The sequence below is a fragment of the Geotrypetes seraphini genome, chromosome 6 (assembly GCF_902459505.1).
Source record: "Geotrypetes seraphini chromosome 6, aGeoSer1.1, whole genome shotgun sequence".
Classification (NCBI taxonomy): domain Eukaryota; kingdom Metazoa; phylum Chordata; class Amphibia; order Gymnophiona; family Dermophiidae; genus Geotrypetes; species Geotrypetes seraphini.
The window spans coordinates 85668304-85686283 of NC_047089.1; the positions used below are offsets into that span (position 1 = coordinate 85668304).

The window sequence follows — 17980 nt, forward strand, 5'->3', positions numbered from 1 at the left end:
AGAAGGACTCTTTCAAAAAATGGAAATGCACGAAGACAACCGAAGCCTGGAACAAACATAAAGATGAACAGAAGAAATGTCACAAGGCGGTGAGGGAAGCAAAACAGGACTATGAGGAAAAAATAGCCCGGGAGGCCAAAAACTTCAAGCCCTTCTTTAGATACGTGAAAGGGAAAAAACCCGCAAAAGAGGCGGTGGGACCCCTGGACGACAAGGGAAGAAAAGGGTACATCAAGGAAGATAAACAAATCGCAGACAAACTAAATTCCTTCTTTGCGTCCGTCTTTACGAAGGAGGACACCTCAACAATACCTGAAGAGGAGAAACTGTTTACAGGAGAAATAGAGGACAGCCTCACCACAGTCGAAGTGAACTTAGATCAGATATACTACCAGATCGACAAACTTAAAAGTGACAAATCCCCTGGACCGGATGAAATTCACCCGAGAGTCTTGAAGGAATTGAAGATTGAAATTGGAGAGTTATTGCAAAAACTTGCAAACCTGTCAATCAGAACTGGTCAGATACCAGACGACTGGAGGAAAGCGAACGTCACGCCAATTTTCAAAAAAGGATCGAGAGGAGAACCGGGCAACTATAGACCTGTGAGTCTTACGTCTGTCCCCGGCAAGATGATTGAATCACTGATCAAGGATAGCATAGTTCAGCACTTGGACACACACGACTTGATGAAACCCAGTCAACATGGATTCAGGAAAGGGAAATCGTGTCTGACGAATTTACTCCAATTCTTTGAGACCGTGAACAAGCAAATTGATAGTGGAAAGCCGGTGGACATAATATACTTGGACTTCCAGAAAGCATTTAACAAAGTTCCACACGAAAGACTTCTCAGGAAGCTACAAAGCCATGGCATAGAGGGAGATATACAAAGATGGATAGGCAAATGGCTGGAAAACCGAAAGCAGAGAGTGGGCATAAATGGGAAGTTCTCCGACTGGGAGAGAGTGACTAGTGGTGTGCCCCAGGGCTCGGTACTTGGGCCGATCCTTTTTAATATTTATATCAATGACCTGGAAAACGGAACATCCAGTGAGATCATCAAGTTTGCAGACGACACAAAACTCTGCCGGGCAATCAGATCGCAGGAGGACAGTGAGGAACTCCAGAGCGATTTGTGTCGGTTAGAAAAATGGGCGGAGAAATGGCAGATGAAGTTCAACGTGGAGAAATGCAAGGTAATGCATTTAGGCAGTAAAAATAAGGAATACGAGTACAGAATGTCAGGTGCAACTCTGGGGAAAAGTGAACAAGAAAGGGATCTGGGTGTACTGATAGATAGGACCCTGAAGCCGTCGGCACAATGCGCGGCAGCGGCAAATAGAATGTTGGGCATGATAAAGAAAGGAATCTCGAGTAGATCGGAGAAAGTTATAATGCCGCTTTATAGGGCAATGGTCAGACCCCACTTGGAATACTGCGTCCAACATTGGTCTCCCTACCTAAAGAAGGATATAAAACTGCTGGAGAGGGTGCAGAGACGAGCAACTAAACTAGTGAAGGGTATGGAGAAACTGGAATATGAGGATCGACTTAAAACACTGGGATTGTTCTCCCTTGAGAAAAGGAGACTGCGTGGGGATATGATCGAGACCTTCAAAATACTGAAAGGAATTGACAAAATAGAGCAGAGAAGATTATTTACAATGTCCAATTTGACACGGACAAGAGGACATGAAATGAAGCTAAGGGGGGGCAAGTTCAGGACTAATGTCAGGAAGTTCTGCTTCACACAGAGAGTGGTTGACATCTGGAATACTCTCCCAGGGGAGATTATTGCGGAATCGACAGTCCTAGGCTTCAAAAGCAAACTAGATGCATATCTCCTTGAGAGAGGCATATAAAGATATGGTTGGCTATAAAATAAGCCAGGTGAATACCTAGCAGGGCCTCCGCGTGTGCGGATCGCCGGACTTGATGGACCGAAGGTCTGATCCGGAGATGGCGCTTCTTATGTTCTTATCATATCACCCCCTGAATCATCTCTTCTCCAAGCTGAAGAGCCCTAGCTGTTTTAGACTTTCCTCATAGGGAAGTCATCCCAGCCCTTGAAACAACGGCATTACAACATTTTCATCTTTATTTTCTATCCCTTTCCTGATAACTTTTAACATTCTATTTGCTTTCTGAGCCGCTGCGGCACTTTGAGCTGAGGGTTTTAACAGACCCTTAATATAGTATGTCTTGTCCAAGAGAGGCTCCTACAACTGGAGGCCCATTTTGGTTCCAAATATGTCAATGCAGCCCTGAGAGTTCCGCGTTTCTGAATGGAGACAGTGAGGTCTGTCATTGCAGTTCAGCTGGGAGAGTTTCTGGCCACCTTGGATTTGACATTCCAATTTTCTCGGCACACAGAAAGATCCTGAAATTTCACATGTTGGAGAATCACTACCAATTCTCAGCACTGCCCTTTGAGCTGGCAACAGCGCCTGGACATTCACTAAGGTGATGCTGGTAGCAGCCACTCATCTCCAGGAGAGTAGGCAGGCTGGCTGGCACATCTCTACTTAGGCTACTGGCTCATCACAGCTTCCTCTTGAGAAGAGGGAGAAAATTGTGATGGCAGTTGTGAAAATTCTGTAATCTGGATTGTAAACTTTTGGAAAAGCCAATTAGTCCTGACTCAGTCTTTGGAATACCTGAGAGTTCTATTCAACATGGCAGGTGGCCAAGTTTTTCTGCCAAAAGGAACATAGTCAAAAGTTTCAGGGACAAATCATAAACCTCCTATCACAGCCAGCACTTACTGCATGGCAGTACTTTATTGGGGTCAATGGCGGCTGCCATAGAGGTAGTGCACCCTGGTTAGGGCACATATGCATCCACTTCAGGATGTGTTGTCTCGTTTGTATCCTCAGAGACTCCCCACAAGCTTCACTATTTTGAACAGCTCCGACCACAGTCTCTAGCAAAAAAAATTCCATTTTAGGTTGATTCCTGTGCCATGCTAATGATGGTGGTCACCCAGTGCAAGGGGAGTGCTGGAACTGAGAACAGTCAACCTGGTGCTACAAAAACTACAGTCGATGTTGGAAGGCCATGGCAGCAGTCTACATCAACCGGCAGGGAGGCACCAGAAGTGCATCGCTCCAACAAGAGGTGAAAGTCCTGTTCAGTTGGGCAGAAAAACGTTTGCAAGCCATCATGGTGGCACACATAGCCAGAATGGACAATGTGCAGTGGACCTCCTCAGCAGACAGACAATAGACTTGGGAGAGTAGTCATTGTTCCCCGACAGCGTTTCAGGACATTGTCAGATAATGGGGGTGTCAGACATTCGATCTAATGGCGACAGAATGCAACAACAAGGCACCATGTTTCTTTGGCCGGAGATACAAAAAAAAGGAACTGCAGGGCTAGACGCCATGGTTCAACAATGGCCATAGTCCAGACTATTTGTTTCCTACATGACCCCTGATAGGCCAAGGTGGTCCATGACATAGCAAGCCACCCAAGAAGGATGATTGTGGCCCCGGATTGGCCCAGGCATCCATGGTCTTCAAATCTTGTTCGCATACAAGAAGATGAATGTCTCAGACTCCAGATGAATCTGTACTTGCTCTTACAGGGGCCAATTACAATTATGAAGAGAGGATCTCCGATTTAGAAATAGCACTTTGGCGCCGAAGCACCATTTCTAAATCTCTTCAAAATCGCCTTTTCTCTTCCTGAACAGTGTGATTGCTCCCAAGGAAGGAGACTGAGTCTTCCAAAACAGAGCTCTGTAGAGCAGTGGATTAACTCACATGTTATGAATAAATGAATCACCATTGCTGATGTTATTAATAAGTAAAAAAACCAAACAAACCCAAAAACCCCAACTTTTTCTCCTTTACTATGGCATGGACATAGCGATTATTTAGACAAGGATATTATCAAGAGATTGGACTCTTTTTTGAAGATTTCCTTCATAGAGCACACTTTAAGAGATTTTTTAAGTGTTAATTTTGCACATTGTTATTGGTTTATGAAACACACAATAAGGTCCAAAGATGTTTCACACTTAATTACCCTTTTGGGTAAAGTATAAATGCATCAACTCTTGAAGCAGGAAGTTCCTGTATACGAGTTGTGAATAGAGGACCTTGCACTTCACCTATTGATAATGGTTTACCTTTTACCTTTTAGAGTAAAGATAGTGTGTTCACCAAGCAATATATCGTTACGTACATTAGATAGATTGTGAGCCCACCGGGACAGATAGGGAAAATGCTTGAGTACCTGATTGTAAAAACCGCTTAGATAACCTTGATAGGCGGTATATAAAATCCTAATAAAATCCTAAATCCTAATATCTCTTGGTTTGGCTCATTGTGAAAGAATCATTTTCAAGATGCACTATGGCATTTGCAAGACTGGTGGGTTCTATGCGGGTACTACATATCCCATAATGGTTGGGGTAGGGGATGAAATAGATGATACATAAATTCAGAAACCAAGTCCAGATCTGCTGGCAAGTTCCTAAGAGGTTTCTGCATTCTGAGGACTCTTGTTTGCTAGATCTACTGGTTTTCCACCATGCTAGGCTTGAATTCACACACCAGAGCTATTCCATTGCTGGGCCTAGTGAGTGGAATAGACTCCCTGTGAACCTTCAGTGGCAGAAAAACGTTATCTTCATATGAAGCAGCATTTGGCCACACAGGTCTTCATGATAGACTGTAATAGCTTGGACTCTTATACTGTCTTCAGTGAGACTACTTGGTACAGAGCTATGTACAGTAAGCAGATCCAGGTTTCAAGTAGTAATATTAATCGTTATACATCCATAAGAAGGACAGAGTAGTTTAATCTTCTCCCCCCCCCCCCCCCCACCAGGAGGATATATATTCTTGCTGAGATCTACACCAGGTTTAGATTTATCATCTCTTTAGAAACAATTTTATAGGAAGACATTAGGTGTCATCTTTTAGTAACCGAAGCTTGTGGAGGTACTAGAACAAAGTATCTCAGTGAGTGTGTTGTCAATGGAGACGGTATGCCAAATCCTTCACCCTGGCTCAAAGTGGTTCAGAGTTACAATAAGAGATGTCTTGGTGCTCTCCATGCTCAGCAGGAGCTATACAGCACCAAAAATCAAAAGACTCTCATTCTGGATGTCACAGACAGGCACCAGAGTCATTATATAGGTCTTATGATATCAAGGTTGGTGCTTTCCTACATTTCTTCTCTACTTTTAATTTCAGCATTGGAATGTGGTGAATAGTTAGTGGTGTGTGAAAATCTGATATAGGTTGTTTGTGGTGTGGAATTTCAGTATCACTACATTTATTTATTTCCATTTTTAAAATGTACGCTTTTTGTGGCTTCATTTAATGCTGTTTATCATAAATGGAAGGTATATAGATCAGTACTTGTGTTTTATGTTTCACATATGTAACATGCAATTCATGTGGCTCAGCTGCTATTCAAATTTGTCCATGGCACTATATGGTTAAACAAAACAAAACAAAATTCTCTCTTAATTAAGAAAATGTTTATTTGGGGATGAACATAAGAACATAAGAACTGCCATCTCCGGATCAGACCCATGGTCCATCAAGTCCGGCGATCCGCACACGCGGAGGCCCAGTCAGGTATACACCTGATGTAGTTTTAGTCACCCATATCCCTCTATGCCTCTCATAAGGAGATGTGCATCTAATTTGCCTTTGAATCCCAGCACAGTGGATTCCTTGATAACCTCCTTTGGGAGAGCATTCCAGGCGTCTACCACTCGCTGCGTAAAACAGAACTTCCTGACATTTGTCCTGGACTTGTCCCCCCTTAGCTTCAAACCATGTCCTCTTGTCCGTGTCGCGTTGGACAATGTAAATAATTTATTTTCCTGCTCTATTTTGTCGATGCCTTTCAGCATTTTGAACGTCTCGATCATGTCCCCTCGCAGTCTTCTCTTCTCAAGGGAGAACAGTCCTAGTTTCTTGAGTCGTTCCTCATATTCCAAGTTCTCCATACCTCTTATTAACTTCGTTGCTCGTCTCTGCACCCTCTCTAACAGTTTTATATCCTTCTTTAGGTTGGGAGACCAATGTTGGACACAGTATTCCAAGTGTGGTCTGACCATTGCTCTATAAAGCGGTATTATGACTTTCTCCGATCTACTCGTGATTCCTTTCTTTATCATGCCTAACATTCTGTTTGCTTTCTTTGCCGCTGCCGCGCATTGTGCCGACGGCTTCAGGGTCCTATCTATAAGTACACCCAGGTCCTTTTCTTGTTCGCTCTTACCCAGAGTTGCGCCTGACATTCTATACTCGTATTCCTTATTCTTACTACCTAAATGCATTACTTTGCATTTCTCCACGTTGAACTTCATCTGCCATTGATCTGCCCATTTCTCTAACTGATACAAGTCGCTCTGGAGTTCCTCGCTATCCTCCTGCGATCTGATTGCCCGGCATAGCTTTGTGTCGTCTGCAAACTTAATGATCTCACTGGATATTCCGTCTTCCAGGTCATTGATATAAATATTAAATAGGATCGGCCCAAGCACAGAGCCCTGGGGCACACCACTAGTCACTTTCTCCCAGTCTGAGAACTTTCCATTTATGCCCACTCTCTGCTTTCTGTTTTCCAACCATTTGCCTATCCACCTTTGTATATCTCCCTCTATTCCATGGCTTTGTAGTTTCCTGAGAAGCCTTTCATGTGGAACTTTGTCGAATGCTTTCTGGAAGTCCAAATATATTATGTCCACCGGCATTCCACTATCAATTTGCTTGTTCACGGTCTCGAAAAATTGAAGTAAATTCGTCAAACATGATTTCCCTTTCCTGAACCCATGTTGACTGGGTTTCATCAAGTCGTGTGTATCTAGGTGCCGGACTATGCTATCCTTGATCAGTGCTTCAACCATCTTTCCAGGGACAGACGTAAGACTCACAGGTCTGTAGTTGCCCGGTTCCCCTCTCGATCCTTTTTTGAAAATTGGCGTGACATTCGCTATCTTCCAGTCTTCTGGTATCTGTCCAGTTCTGATTGTCAGATTGGCAAGTTTCTGCAATAGCTCTCCGATTTCAACCTTCAATTCCTTTAAAACTCTCGGGTGAATTCCATCCGGTCCAGGGGATTTGTCACTTTTAAGTTTGTCTATCTGGTAGTATATCTGGTCCAACTCCACTTCAACTGTGGTGAGGCTGTCTTCTATTACTCCACTAAACACTTTCACTGCTTCTGGTATTTTAGCGGTATCCTCCTCCGTAAAGACGGACGCAAAGAAGGAATTTAGTTTGTCAGCAATTTGTTTATCTTCCTTGATGTACCCTTTCCTTCCCTGGTCGTCCAGGGGTCCCCACCGCCTCTTTTGCGGGTTTTTTCCCTTTCACGTATCTAAAGAAGGGTTTGAAGTTTTTGGCTTCTTGCGCTATTTTTTCCTCATAGTCCTTTTTGGCATCCCTCACCGCCTTGTGACATTTCTTTTGATCATCTTTATGTATTTTCCATGCTTTGGTTGTTTTCATGTGTTTCCATTTTTTGAAAGAGTCCTTCTTTTCTTTTATGGCTACCCTCACCTGTCTGGTAAGCCATGCCGGTTCTCCCTTACCTTTTGTTCTCCCCTCTTTGGAGATCCTTGGAATGTGGAGATTTTGTGCTTCTGAGATAGTATTTTTCAGTAGGGACCATGCCTGGTCTACCGTTTCAAGTTTGTCCACCTTTTTCTTGAGTCGTTGTTTCACCATGGCTCTCATGCGATCGTATTTGCCCTGATGGTTTAGCTAAACTAAACTAAACTAAACCTTAAGTTTATATACCGCATCATCTCCACAGAAGTGGAGCTCGACACGGTTTACAGGAATTAAAAACAAGAAGGGAACTACAATGGAAAGAGGAAGGGAATTTGTAAACAGAAAGGAAATGGGGGACTTAGAGTAATGGAGAGGGAGGGAGTTACATTTTGGAGAAAAGCCAAGTTTTCAAATGTTTTCTGAAGTGTTGGAGGGAGGTCGAACTCCGAAGATGGGCAGTAAAGCTGTTCCACAGCTCAGTGATCCTGAAGAGGAGGGATGTTCCAAGTTTTCCTGTTTGGGATATGCCTTTTAAAGAGGGGAAGGATAGTTTGAAATTTTGAGTAGATCTGGAGGAGTCAGGACTCGAGGAGAGCCAAGATAGTGGAAAGAGGGGAGGAAGGATGCCGTGGAGAGATTTGAAGGCTAGACAGGTGCATTTGTAGTGAACCCTGAGGATGACTGGGAGCCAATGAAGCTTAGACAGAAGCGGGGAGACATGGTCGAATTTGCTTTTTGCGAAGATTAGTTTAGCTGCGGTGTTCTGAATCCGCTGAAGTCTGAGAAGACTTTTCTTTGTTAGGCTTAAGTAGATGGAGTTGCAGTAATCTAGTCTGGATAGAATAATGGATTGAACAAGGACAGCGAAATGTTGTTGGTGAAAGCAGGATCTGACTTTTCTTAGCATGTGAAGATTGAAAATGCATTTTTTTACTAGGGAGTTGATGTGGTCGTTGAAGGACAATGAGGAGTCAATGATGATTCCCATTACTTTGCTAGAGTGCTCAAGCTGCAGATTGTGCCAGAGGATAGTGGGATGAGGGTGGGTAGCTGATCTAATTTTGGGCCGAGCCAAAATAGTTTTGTTTTGGTCTCATTTAGTTTCATTTGAACGGTGAGAGCCCAGGATTGGAGATTTGTTATACAAGATGAGATGTTATCAGAGAGGTTGGTGAGGTTAGAGTCGGTCTCGAGAAGGACAAGGATGTCGTCGGCGTAGGTGTAAAGTGTGTCCGAGGTGGATAGTTGGAGGAGTTTCAGGGAGGACATATAAACATTGAAAAGAATCGGGGATAGGGGTGAACCCTGGGGGACTCCGCAGGTCGGTTTCCAAGGGGAGGATGAGGTTCCATTCATGTTAATGAAGTAGGAGTGGGAACGTAAGAATTTTGAGAACCAATCTAAGACTGTGGAGTTTATGCCAATTTCAGAAAGTTGGAGGATTAGTATGTCGTGATGGACAATGTTGAAAGCTGCAGAAAGGTCAAATTGAAGAAGGACAGCGAACTTGTTGCAGGAGTGAAGTTGTTGGACCTTTGAAATTAAAGAGGCTAAAAGGGATTCAGTGCTGAAGTTGGGTCTGAATCCATGTTGGTAGGGTAGGAGAATGGAGAATCTCTCAAGATAGGACGAAAGTTGGGTGGCTATGATGGACTCCAGCATTTTGGTCAGGAGAGGAATGTTAGCTATTGGGCGATAGCTGGAAGGAGTGGCGGGGTTTAGATCGGATTTTTTCAAGAGGGGATAAGGCAGTGTGTCCCATATCTGTAGAAAATAGGCCTGAGAGCAGGGCGAAATTTATAAGTTTGGTGAGAGATGAGATGGCTTGTGCTGGAATATTCTCATATAAGTAGGAGGGGAAAGGATCCAAGGTACAGTTGCAGGATTTTAACTTGAGGCAGAGTTTAGAGACCTGGGAGTCGGAAACGAGCTCGAAGGCGGTCCAGGATCTATCGGCTGGGATATGGTTGGCCTCGGTTAGATTAGGGTTGGAGGTAGTAAGCACCAGAGAGTTGTAAGTGGGTGTTGGGGGGAAGGAGCATCGTAAGGTAGTCACTTTCTCATTGAAGAATTTTGCTAGATCATTAGCAGATGGAGAGGAGGGGAGTGTGGCGGAATCATGTTTAGAGGATATGGAACGCCAAATGTTGAACAGTGTATTACTTTGGTTGTTGGATCTGGAGATTTTGTTGCCGTAGTAGTTTTTCCTTGATTTTTTTAATTCTGTGTTACAGAGCTTAATAATAGTCCTCCAGGACTGTCTGTCAGTGGGGGATTTAGACTTTTTCCATTTTCATTCCAGTGTTCGACATTTCTGCTTTAGTTGTCTGTGATAGGGGAGGTACCAGGGGGCCTTGCGGGAGTAGGAGACAGTTTTAGTGGATAGAGGAGCAAGGGAGTGGTAGGTGGTCTCAGAGAGGTTGATCCAATTGTGCCAGTTGGATTCAGGGTTTGAAGGGTTGGGAATGGTGGAAGTTAGGTTGAGGAATTTGGTCCAGAACAGATCACTCGCAATTTTTTTTTGGAAGGTAATAGGATTGGGGGACCGAGAAGAGGGTTCGAGGTGTGACATGAAAATGGGGAGGCAGAAAGCCCCTAGGAAGTGGTCGGACCAAGGGACAGGATCTCAGCGAGTGTCGTCGATCGAAGTTTTGTATTCGGTGAGATCGAGGAAGCTGATGATGTCTAGTGCATGCCCTTTTTCATGGGTTGGGGAGGGAGCCTGGGGGGGGGGGAAGCCTAAAGAGGTGAGGAAGTTGTTGAGATCGATTGCATCCCTGTTGGTGGTGTTGTTTATGTGAAGATTAATATCCCCAATGATTAGTAATCTTTGAAATTTGAGGAAGGAGTTTGTAATGGTCTCAAGGACGAGATCAGAGGATTTGTTCCAGGGGGATGATGGTGGACGATATAATAGCAGGATACCCAGTGGGTGAGGATGGAGCTTGTCATTGACAGAGGCTAGCATGTATTCTAGGAAGCATGGCTGCTCTTTTCAAGAAGTTGAACGTCGAAGAATGATTTAGCATTTGGTATGTCAGCTTTTACTCTTCCCTTACGGTCATAGCACTGAATGGACCAACCTTTACAAAACAGTGGCTGGTAGCTACTTGATTTCAGACTGCATGAATGCCCCTGTCAGTTCTTTATTGCAGAGTGCCACTTGGATATTTTTAGTGCTATTTCATGCTACAAGTTCTCAATTGGATTCAAGTCTGGGGACCGAGTTAGCCAATTGAAAGTAGAAATCTCTGATGTCTTCAGTCAATTGCTTTTGCTTGATGGCAAGGCACATTGTTGTCTTGGAATATGTAGTCCAGGAATCTCTAACACGCGGGGCCTTATGCGGTCCCAGCAGTCCTCTATTGCAGCACTTAAGCACACACACCCCCACCCCCGTGTTGACATTCTCCCACTCTAAACCAGAATAAAGTGTTGCTGCGCTAAATATCTGCTACTCTCCTGCTCTACCAAGGCCTCTCTGAAGCATCCCAATCAGAAACAGGAAGTTCTTTTGAAGGAGGTGGGGCAAGATGCTAAAGAGAAACCTCAGATGGTGCAGGAGATCAGTAGAGGTAGTCATGGACCGCCGGGGAGGGGGGGGGGGGGGAGGAACGCTGTTAGTGGGAGAGAAAGAGGAGGGGAAGGGGAGACAAAAAAACCCCTAAGAGATGGTGCCAAGGGAAGGGAGGTGATCCTGCATATGGATGGAGGAGAAGAGAAAGAGATGAAAACTAGTCCGGTTAGAAAAGGAGGAAGACAAATTGCAGTATCCATCTTTCACATTCAACTTTTTTCAAAGGCGGAACAATATGATTAGAAAGGTGAAATCACTAGACAACAAAGGTAAGAATGACGATTTAATTTTTATTTTAAAAGTCAATTGTGTAATCCTGAAATCTTTTTGCAGCCCTCTCATGACCACATTGCAGCCCTTCACGTGAAAAAGTTTGGGATACTATTATGGTCATTTGAAAACATTTCTCTGCTGATGCAATCAAACTTCTGCAGAATCTTTATATATTCAGTGACTTTTACTATTATGATCACTGTTTGTAGCTGTCCCAATACTTCTTGCTATCATGCAAATCCGAGTTGATCTTCAGTGGATTTTTGACATTCACATTCAAATTAGAGAACAACACGGGGGAAAAAAAAATCTGTCCCCGTCACTGGACCACCATCCCCTTCACCGCCCCGTCCCCGTAGCATCCACCCTTCTCTCTCGCCACCTCACTGCCCTTCAGCGGCCTGAGAATCTGGGCAGGATAGACCACTGGTCTGACCCAGCAGCGGCAATTCTTATATTCTTACCTTCGCGGCGCTTTAGTAAAGAAACTTACAGAAGCTGGCGAAGACTGCCTGCTTGTACCTGCAGTCATGCGTGTGTGGGTGGAAGCTTCTCCTCTGACACAACCGGAAGTTGCGTCAGAGAAAAAGTTTCCGCCCACACACATGCGACTGCAGGCAGGCAGGCTTTGCCGGCTTCAGTTAGTAAAGTCAGTAAGTTTCTTTACTAAAGCGCCGCGAAGGTAAGGGGGAGGGAGATAGATTTGGCCTTAAGTAGGAGGGGGCCCACACATGATCAGTGACCGCGCACCTTCCCTCTCTTAACTGCGGGGACAAGGCCATTCACTGCTCCACGGGGCGGTGGATGGCCTTGTCCCCGTGGCCCGCAGTGAACACTTTTTCACCCACCCCCACCATTTTGGCAGGCTACCCGCGGGTAACTGCCCCCATGTTATTCTCTAATTCAAATACTCTAGCTTGCATTCTTTGCCTAGAAATCACCTTACATATGTGTGAGCCTGTCTCCAAAGAACTTCCATCACACAAAAGTACATTTTCCCCACATGTCACAAGTCCATAAAAGTTACCAATTTGGGTCAGACAATGTTCATCAAGCACAGTATCCTATTTCCAACAGTAGCCAATTCAGGCCACAAGTACATGGTAAGATCCCAATAAAATAAAACAGATTTTCTAGTGCAATGAGTCTAGTGCTCCCGAACCGTAGGGCTTTGCATCTGAACCCAGCAAGTTGCTTGCATAAAACTGTCAATCATCTTTTCAACTCTGCCTTTTTCCCAGGAAGCTAGCTGCTCCTGCCTCCTCAGTTTGTTTTCAGCAAACAAGCTGCTCAAAAGTATTTCTACTCTGTGAATTTATTATTTTCAGGTATTTTTCTAAGTCTTCGATTGGAGACTCGGTACCCAGAGGTTCCCCACTTGGAACTTCTGCCTGGGAGAAGACGCAGACTTGCGCTGTTAAAGTCTGCTGCTAGCAAGATCAGTCCTTCAGGGACACCTCGCTAGCTAGACTGCTTTGTATTTTTGAAGCTCAGAGGCTGCCCCATGCATAGCTTACTTGCATCCCTGATTTATTTAGGAACTTGAACACAGGCTGTTTGTTTCCTTCTTGGCTCAGCTGGGATTAATAATGGGCCGGTTGCGTGATCTTCCCCCTTTTACGAGGTTTTCTAGGGGTTGATGCACAATTCAATTAGCAGCCCAAATACCAGGTTCGTCCAGCGAATCTTGTCTTCTCTATTTCTGCCAGCTGAATTCCCATGCCGAAGCATGCAGACACCACACGGCACAGTGAATAAGGTTATTGTAGCCTAAGGGAAAAATCGGAATGGGGGGGAAGGGAGTCTTCAAAATTTGTTTTTAAGGTTTCTGCATCCTAGTCCCCCTCCTCTGAAACAACTTTCCCTGCATTTTTTTGTGCTTCAGGGAAGTCTACATGGGCTGTTTTTGGCTCAATTTTGCTGGCAGTGCCCATCTTAGATTTTAAACTTTTTTTGGCTAAAGCCTTCACTTGCCTCAAAACTCCTCAATTTTACTTAAAATCAACAGGAATGGATCCCCCAGGCCTTCTTACCTCTATATCATGCCCAATATGTGCTGGTTGGTAGCCGAAGAGTGTCCATGTCCTGCAAGCATTGGAGGGGCAGGAGCTTTGGGCTCAGCCTCCGAGCCCTCCAGGACTGGGGACCTACAGGAGGTGCTTTCCCAGGGGAAGATACCCTTTCTAAAGCCCTCCAAAGGTGCACTGGCCAAGTGCAGATGCGCAAGGGCAACGGAGCCCAGGAAGCCCGGCAGGAGGTTACAGTCAGGTTCTTCAAGACCCCCTGTACAAGTCTTCAACCCAGATTTTGTGAGCCTCATGTGGAATTCTCACATCTTCTTGCAGTGCACCTGAGGTGGTGGCACAGGGGAGCTCCCCTCAGCTTGCATCTCAGCCAGGCAAGGACATACACTTGGACAAGGAGGTTCAGTCTGACATTGACTGGGTGGTTGAAAAAAATCAGATTCCAAGCCACTGTTGTCCCTTAAGTTTTACTGGCAAGAGTCTGGCTCTTTGTAGAGTGCAGAGGTCAAGAAGTTGCAGTGGCCCTGGACCTGAGGGAACCCCATGGTACGCTGGGTTTTCAAAGTCTTTGCGCTCTCGGGCACTATTTCTGCCTCACTGAGAGAATTGAAGTTGGACGTACCTACAGCTCCTTCATCTCAGTGCTCAGTTATGAGCAGTTTGTTGCTCCTACCATGTGCTTTCCCTCGCATCCAGACATCACAAATCTATTCACGGATCACTGGAAGTCTCTAGAGGGGTTCCTGCAGGTGGCTAAAGGTATGGGCCAAGCTTTACCTGATGGCTCCAAATTTCCAGCAGTTGTTTGATTAACCGAATGTGGATTCAGTGTCTAGTGAAAGAGGTGTTATGTTAAAAGGATTCTCAGGACTGTAAAGTGGACTTGCTATTCAAGAGGCAATTTGAAGCCTTGGCCCTAGGGATTAACACAGCAGTCGCAAATTTTTGTCCTATGTGCTTGTCAAACCAGACTATCTCAAGTCCTCCTGGAGGATGAGTCTTCCCAAATGCTCTTATCAGGGGAGAATTATATATTAGACTAATCTTTAAGCCCATTACATTAATGGGTGCTAGAATAAGAGTTTTTACCTCATGCAAAATTGTTATTTCTTTAATAAGACATTAACTATTTTTTCTGAAGCCCTCCAAGTACCCTATTTTTTTCTGCGGCCTTCACAGTTAAAGTTTAACATCTTTCCTTTCTCAAAACTGACATACTTCAATCACTATATGGAAAATAAAATCATTTTCCCTACCTTTGTTGTCTGGTGACTTTACTTCTGTACTTTTAACTATGTTTCCAGGGCCTCCTGCATGCTTCTCCTTTGGTCCTCCTTCCCTCCCCCACCCAACATCTATCTCTCCCTCCCTCCATGAGTCCAACTTTTCACTCTCTGCCCTCTCCCCCTTCCCCAGTGTAATATTTCTCCTTCCCTCCCTTTCTGCCCTTCCCATCCATCTCACCCTCTCCACATCCAACACTTTCTGCCTCCTGCACACTTTCTCTCTCTGTCAATGCCTTTTCCCTCAGTGGCATCCCTCTTTCCCACCCCCCAACCCAACATGCTCTCTCCCCATGCACCATCTCACCTTCACCTCCAGTGTGTAGCACCTTTCCTTTCCTTCCTTTTCTGCCAGGTCCAGCAGCACCTCTTCTCCCTTCCCTTTACCTCCCCCTGCCCAGCAGTACCCCTTCTCCCCTGTTCAGCAGCACCCCTTCTCTGTTCCTTTTACCTCCCATGTTCAGCAGTACCCCTTCCTTACTCCCCGTCCTGCAATACCCTTCTCCCTTCCTTTTACCTCGCCCCTATCCATGTTCTCCCTTCCTTTTACCTCCCCACTGTCCATCAGTAACCCTTCCCTGCTTCCCCTGTCCTGCATCAGCTAGCTTTAGTTTAGCTTTAGCTGTGGTTTCATCAAGAAACCTCAGGGCTTTTGCTAGGCTGGCCCGCCTCGCATCATCGAAGTGGGTCAATCTAGCAAAGGCCCCGCGGCTGCTTGATTAAACCGCAGCTAAAACTAAACTAAAGCTAGCTAGCTGCCGCTGCTGATTCGGGGGTGAGAAGAAGATGAGTCCCAGCAGAAGGCAGCCGGTGTCGGCAATCAGGGCAGAAGGCAGGAGATCAGCTGATGCCGGCATGGGTGATCAGCAGCAGAAGGCCAGATTATTAAACTGCCGCATGCTCCTTCTACTGCGCATGTGGCAGCACAAAACACGGAAGCATGGAGTTTCAAGTGTGCTAAGGGTTTTATTATGATAGATGCTAAGTATATCATCAAAGTTATGAGCAAGGTATTGGCCTATGCGGTCTTCGCTCGACGGATGCTCCGGATCAGACAGTGGACAGGAGATTCTGCCTCTAAAGTCGTGCTAAGCAGGCTCCCCTTTCAGGTGCAGATGCTATTTGGTAAGAGTCTGGATGACCTGATGTCAAACATTGCAGGCTGTCATTCCAAGGTCTTGCCAGATAGCAGACCCCAGATGGCTCAGGGTTCAGGAGGCAGCATTTTTCAAGGCTCTCGTAGATTTTGTCCTTGTGCAACAGGCCAAGCAACACAGAGATTCTTTCATGGATCACGTCAGAGATTCAGCAGGGGCAACACTCTGAGCACAATAATTCTGAAAAGAACTAAAAATATTGAATAAAATAATAAAAAGGAGAGAGCAGAATAAGCACACTCCTGCTGGCACACGTGTAGAAGGAAAAAACTACATGAAGCTAAGGAGCCCAGTGAAGTACACAGGAGACACAGAGAAAATAATGCAAACTGGATTCCTTCTGCAAATGGTACGTGGCCAGAGGGATTCTACCCCTTGTCTAGAATGCCTCCCCTATTGAACTGGATATTTAATTATCTCACTAGTTATTCCCATCTTTTCATTGACATTGAAAGCATCCAGGCTACAGACTATAGAGTTGCTTTGACTACTGGCAATTCTCCAACACTGAAAAAGGAAGGAGATGGGGGACACTGGAAAAGCGGGGAGATGGAGACACTCCAAAGACAGATGCTGAACATATGGGTAGGATAGAACAGGGATACAGAAAGGAGATGCTGGACAGGGACAAATAGAAGTGCTTAGGGAAGGATAGTAGACATGGTCTAATTAAAGCATGCCAGCTGGACAATGTGAACTTAAACCCAGGAACATTTAGTGCCTGCTAAATAGGAATAAGTGATCCTGCTTTTCTTTTATTTTTTTTGCAAGTCCTCTATATTAATGAACAATTAGTGCAGGATCTGCAAAAGAAAAATCCTTAATATACTGACATGTAAGACATGGACTTAGCATTAAAAGCATTTTCTAACCCAGTTTAGCCCTTCTATGCAAATATATATGATAAAGATTCATGGAAGACATCCTGAAATCAGGCCAATCTGTGATCTTCACTGAAACTCCCTTAACTAGACATTTAGCAAGCAATATAAGAATTTAGTTCATATATATTTATACCAACCACTGCTCTTTCCAGTTTGCACAATTAGTTCTTTTTCGATGGGTGACAAATTTAAATCAACACCTGTAAAATAATTGTACAACTAATTAATATCTTGTTCAAAGTTTACATTATAGCATTTTCCTTTAAAAACAGAATATAATCACATTTGGACAGCTTTATACCTTCACAAAATGTGACATGAAACAAGTATGCAGAATAAAGGAAGATGATAAAATCACACAAATTAAAGGTACTTTCAGACTCTAAAAGAAAATAAATCCTTAAGACCAAGTGGTTTACAAACCTATTGTGGGAGACCCCAAGACGATCAAGTTTTTGAAATACATGCAATAAATATGCTTGAGAAATGTACACAGAATGGGAGCAGTACATGCAAATTCATTGCATCCATATTAGTGTTGCCCGATTTCCGATTCAATTCACCAATTCACTTTGGGTGAATCGATTCGTGCATTTTGGTTTGTTTGTTTTTTAAATCATCCTTGCCAATTCGGTGACCAACCCTCCTCCCTGTACCTTCAGGTCTCCTAAAGCAGGAGTGGCAGCACTGCCTCTTGCTGGTCGTCTACCGCCACTGCTGCTCCTGATTTAGGGGGTGAGGGTTAGTAGGGAAGTGCTGCAGTGATTGGGCACTCTTTGCAGCATCCTCCAGCTTCCTCCCGGACTCCCGCTCTTACATTTAGATAATTACCACAGCCTACAGAGAGGATCGCCAGTGCTGTAGCGATCCTTGCAGGCTGCCGTCATCCTCAGCAACATGTTCTCTCTGCCGCGATACTGCCCCTGACGTTAGAGGAGGGGGCAGGACCGCGGCAGAGGGAATGTGCTGCGGAAGCTGATGGCAGCCTACACGGATCGCTACAACACCGATGATCCTCCTACAGGCTGTGGTAATTAGCTGAAACTAAGACCAGGAGGCCAGGGCAGAAGCTAGAGGATGCTGCAAAAAAAAGGGGGGGAACATGCAGGCCTTCGGGGGGCCCTGGTGTAGAAGTACACAGAGGGAAGGAAGGAGGGAGGGAGAGGGGGGTTCAAAGAGATATGCATATATCGGACTGGGGGAAGGGGGAAGAAATAATGGGTCTAAAAACAGAGGAGAGAGAGGGTGGCAATGGG

At 44.9% G+C, this 17980-nt stretch overlaps 1 protein-coding gene across 2 annotated transcripts in view; it reads right to left on the bottom strand.

The window, feature by feature from the left end:
* BORA (BORA aurora kinase A activator) overlaps positions 1 to 17980 on the bottom strand; it is a 178889-nt gene that overhangs the window by 79155 nt on the left and 81754 nt on the right. For both annotated transcript variants that reach the window (XM_033948972.1, XM_033948971.1), the window contains exon 7: positions 16862 to 16924. In XM_033948972.1, the coding sequence (XP_033804863.1) occupies positions 16862 to 16924 (63 nt within the window). The remainder of the gene's footprint in view (positions 1 to 16861; positions 16925 to 17980) is intronic.